Here is a 4,702-nt window from a genome sequence, read left to right on the forward strand (position 1 = left end):
TGTATAACTGCAGTGTGAAGGTTAAGGGCTCAGTTATTAAAGGCCTTTCCTGGAAAAGCTGAAACTGAGTTGTCAAAGAAGCACAACAAAGGCTAAAAGTACAAAACTAGCTAAAGGTTAAAGGAGAAAATGCTAATTAGATAAAAAAAAAAACAAATTGATAACTTGAAATAGCTAAATCATAGCTTAAAGCAGCAAAACACTATGGTAGCTAAAGACCAAAAGTAGCAAAATGTTTTCAAAAGTAACAAAACTACCTAAAAGCATAAGAAGACAAGAATAGAGCAAGTCTTTTGATGCAGATTTCATAAATAGTGTCTTCGAAGGAAATTAGGAGATCTTAATGTATTTTTATGAGGAAATGTTTTCTAATAAAGTCTAATATTTTGCACAGTGTAAAAGTTTTGACTGTTTTGGCATCTGAATAGTTAAAATGGCCCAAAGTCTGCAGACAAAAATCAGTTTTCACACAATAAACAAAGTGAGCGGTTTATAAGATTTAACACAACTGAAGCAATTATTTAGAAACATGTACCATTTCTGAAATCCAAGCCAGGTTTTCACCAAACGTTAGTCTTTATCTGAACACAGACGACCACAAAGTCTGCTCCTGTTTCATCTAAGTGTAGACTCATGATGTTTTATGATGTTTACTCCATTTTTAGGTCTCAAAGCTGCTCCTATCTCATAATAATCTCAGCATTACAGATGCAGAATTTGTACTTTTTCTTTAGTTCAGCTGATGCTCACAGCTTCATGATCCAGTGGAGCTGTTTGAAAAGTTGAAGTGGGACTTTCAAACACTGTGTGTGACGACGCGATGTCCTGCCCGCAGGAAGCCGACTGAATCCCAGTCAGTCCAGGAGGCCTGAAGTTTTCCTGAAGGAGGGGCGCTTCAGCAGCAGGAGGGAGGTGTTCCTGCAGCTGAAACTTCAGAGAGTTTATAAAGACACGCCGCTGCTGCCTGCTGCTCATTAAAGGGACATTTCACCAGGAACAGGTGCCTGACCATGAGGACGTCTGCCGTGCTGTTCGTACTGTTGGCCGCAGCTTCACAAACTGTGGCGAGTGAGTATAGAGGAAGTATGATTTCTTTATTACAAAACAACAATAAACATTGTTCTAACACAAAGCTGCAGCTTGGGGCTAATCTTTAAATTTATGAGTGAAAAAGCTGATTCTAATGCTGTGATTAATCTTCACAAAGCTGTCAAATTATTTTTATCTGCTCATAAAGATAAAAGAATGCAGAACTTAGAGTGTTTTATTGGAAATTTTATTATTGTGTATTATTAGGATAAAAAGCCAAGTTAATGTGGAACATTTGTTATCACATTTACTTATGTATCAAATCAATAAAAAGTGCAATTTAAAATACTCGTAGCTGTTAAATTTGCACATCAACCAGCTTTTTAAATACTCAGAGTTCAGCTTTACTATCCCTTAAAGGGGGAAATTTGATTTTACAAACACAAACAAGAAAATAAATAGACAAGGAAAAACAACAACAATGGAACACACATTAAATAACATCAGCTAGTTTTCCTAACTTGCTATCATCACAAGTTTTAGTTGAGGCATTGCACATAATGTGCTCTTTAACAACCATTCTGTTACTTTTAACTTTCAGCTGCAGTGTTGTTACATTCAGCTTTAAGCTAACCTTTTGCTACTTTTAGTAACCATTTTGCTATTTTTGCTAAAGCTCTTTTTTACTTTTTTTTTACCTAGCTTTTTACAACATTTGGCTTTTCGCTGCTACTTTTAGCTAAGATTTTGCTTCTTTTAGTAACTCTTCTTTTACATTCATCAATTTCCTCTGAAATTATTTCTTTTTTTAAATTTTGATTTAAATTAATTTTAAAGTATTTTTTAAGAAACACTAGAAGCAAACCTTCCTTTCAACAAAAATATAAACAAATGAAACTAACGTTTCTTGAAGGAATGCTTATCATCTGCCAGATAACATCTCAAAGTTTTAAACAAAGATGTTGCAGTGACCTATTAGCGCTCAGAGAATGTGTTGGGGATGACTCTCAGCTACTACCACATCAAATTCTAGCTCAATATCTTAAAAATGACTGAGTTAGAGCCATTTCTTTGTTTTGTCAGGTTGATTAGCTGTGGTGACCTTCTTGAATCAAGTCCAAAAGTTAACAGATGTATATCCAATGATTACTTTCAGAGAGTTTTATTTTTTTTTACCTGTTCATGAGATATTTTGCTAACAGACAGGCATACAGACATACACATTTACACAGACATAGGCATAAATTCATTACAAGAATACAAACGTCTAAGGTTAGTATCAAATTCACAGGTAATCAAAAAAAGAATACATTTTTAATTTAATGGTTTGAAAACAATTTATGCTCTTATTCAAAAGTGTGACTCAGTTACGTTTCAGTCATGAGTCAGGATATTTCTTCAGGATTTTGCCCTGTGACACAGCTGATCTGTAAAGGTATAATCCTGTACACTGCTCTCAGATCAGCGTCACATGAGAGATTCAAACCAGATTATGTTAGGATTAAAGTTTATTGAGCAGCTTCAGTCAGTTTTACAGTATGTTTCAGAGGGGTTACTTATTTATTGTAGTTTATGAGCAGATTATTGATGTTTCAATTTTTTTATAATCAGATTGCTGCATTCTTTTACAATAACTGCATGCTTGAACTGATATGAAACCAGATGTTTACATACACTGTATAAGAAGACAATCTTTTTTTCTCAATTCCTGACATTAAATGAGACTAAATCTTTCCTGTTTCATGTCAGTTAGAATTCCTTAAATTGTTTCTATTTGTTAAATTAAAAGTAAGGAGAGAGATAAGTTTTTAGAGGTTTTATTTTTACTTTCTTCACAGCCACAGGTTTACATGATTATTGTGCCTTTAAAAAGTTTGGAAACACCCAGATGATGATGTCATGGCTTTGGAAGCTTCTGATTGGTTAGTTGACAACATCTGAGTTAATTAGAGCCACACCTGTAGATACATTGTAAGGCCCACCTCAAACACACTGCTTCCTTGTGGGACATAATGGGAAAATCTAAAGAAATTAGCCAAGATAACAGATATTAGAAGAAAATCTGAAGTATGCAAGCCTGAGAACATCATCCCAACTGTGAATTATGGTGGTGGCAGCATCATGTTGTGGGGTGTTTTGCTGCAGAATGGACTTCTTCAGGTTACAAAATAGATGGCCTCATGAGAAAAGAACATCAGCCTTGAAGTTTAAGTTTGGACATAAATGTGTCTTCAAATGGAAAATGACTCTAAGCATTCTGCCACATTAGCTACAAAGTTACTTAAGGACAACAAAGTCAATGTTTTGGAGTGACCATCACAAAGTTCTGATCTCAATTTCATGGTGTGTGACCAAGGTGGCCTACAAACCTGACTCAGTTACACCAGTTCTGTCAGGAGGAATAGGACAAAATTCCAGCAAATTATTGTGAGAAGCTTGTGGGAGGATATCCAAAACATCTGACCCAAATCATACAGCTTAAAGGCAACATTACCAAATACTAAGAAATTGTATGTAAACTTGGGACCTTGAAAAAAGTAATAAATTAAAAAAATAAAATAAACACTCTTTCATTATTCAGAAAATTTTGGAATCCTAACTGACCTAAACCAGGAAAGGTTTAGCCTGATTTATTGTCAGAGAGTAAGAACAAAATGGTTCTGTCATTTTCTTCAGTGTGTGTAAAAATCTGGTTTAAACTGTGTGTCTGCCAAAGTTTATTCATTCTGTTTGATGTATTTTACTCTCAATATTTCAGAACCCAAAAACCGCTTCACTCGCTACCTGTCATGGAACACAAAGATGTACCCCATCTGGAAGGATGGTGACCAGCAATTCAAAGATGCCTGGAAAGGTGTTTGTGTGTGTGTGTGTGTATTGTAATGTTGAATATAAAGGAGGCTACATGTTTCTAATGTTCCTCAGGTTGACATATATATGAATGTGTGTGTCTCCTGTTCCTCTGGCTGCAGGTGGAAGAGTCAGTTTTAATGTTGGGAATGATTCACCGACTCTGACCGGAGCCAAAGTCACCTTCACCATCGACCTGGAGTTTCCCCACAAACAGAAGGTGCAGCCTGATGGGAGCGTGGTGTGGGCTGAAGACTGCACAGTCAATGGTAACATATACAAATACACATATACACACACACAATGCATTTATGGCCTACTCCTTAAGGAGTGAATTTTAACCACTGCCTTTCCTGAGATTTAGACTATTGTTTATCGTTTAGATTAGCGTTTCTCAACGGGGGCGGTACCGCCCCCTGGGGGGCGTTGAGAGGATGACGGGGGGGCGCTGGCAGCAATATTTTCAAAAGGGGGGCGTTGATATTCTTTTGGGGGGCGTTTGCTTGAAGGTAAAGTTTACACAAAAGATTCACAACAATATCAGTTTAAACTTTGAACTACTTGCAAAAATATTGTGGCCTAAAATATTGAAACCGTTACAGAACTGCAGCTGTATAAATGGTGTTTCTTTTAGGTGCAGCTCCGTGCTGCCTTCAGGAGAACGGGACATCAGATTATCGTTTTTACAATTTGTCCCACGTGGCAGTTACTTTGTAAACTTTGAGAAAGGAACGCTCCCTTTAGTGATATTACCCTTGGAATTATTTATTTCTCTTACATGGGTTAATTCCTCTGAAGGACACACCGTGAGCGCATTGTTATC

At 36.4% G+C, this 4,702-nt stretch overlaps 1 protein-coding gene across 1 annotated transcript in view; it reads left to right on the forward strand.

Moving 5' to 3' along the window:
- The first annotated feature begins 985 nt into the window (after positions 1-985).
- Positions 986-4,702, forward strand: part of pmelb (premelanosome protein b) — a 15,216-nt gene continuing 11,499 nt past the window's right edge. Inside the window, exons 1-3 of the mRNA XM_017435907.2 lie at positions 986-1,068; positions 3,788-3,883; positions 4,002-4,148. Coding sequence (XP_017291396.1) covers positions 1,011-1,068; positions 3,788-3,883; positions 4,002-4,148 — 301 coding nt within the window. The 5' untranslated portion in view covers positions 986-1,010. The remainder of the gene's footprint in view (positions 1,069-3,787; positions 3,884-4,001; positions 4,149-4,702) is intronic.

This window comes from Kryptolebias marmoratus, linkage group LG8 (assembly GCF_001649575.2).
Source record: "Kryptolebias marmoratus isolate JLee-2015 linkage group LG8, ASM164957v2, whole genome shotgun sequence".
NCBI lineage: Eukaryota > Metazoa > Chordata > Actinopteri > Cyprinodontiformes > Rivulidae > Kryptolebias > Kryptolebias marmoratus.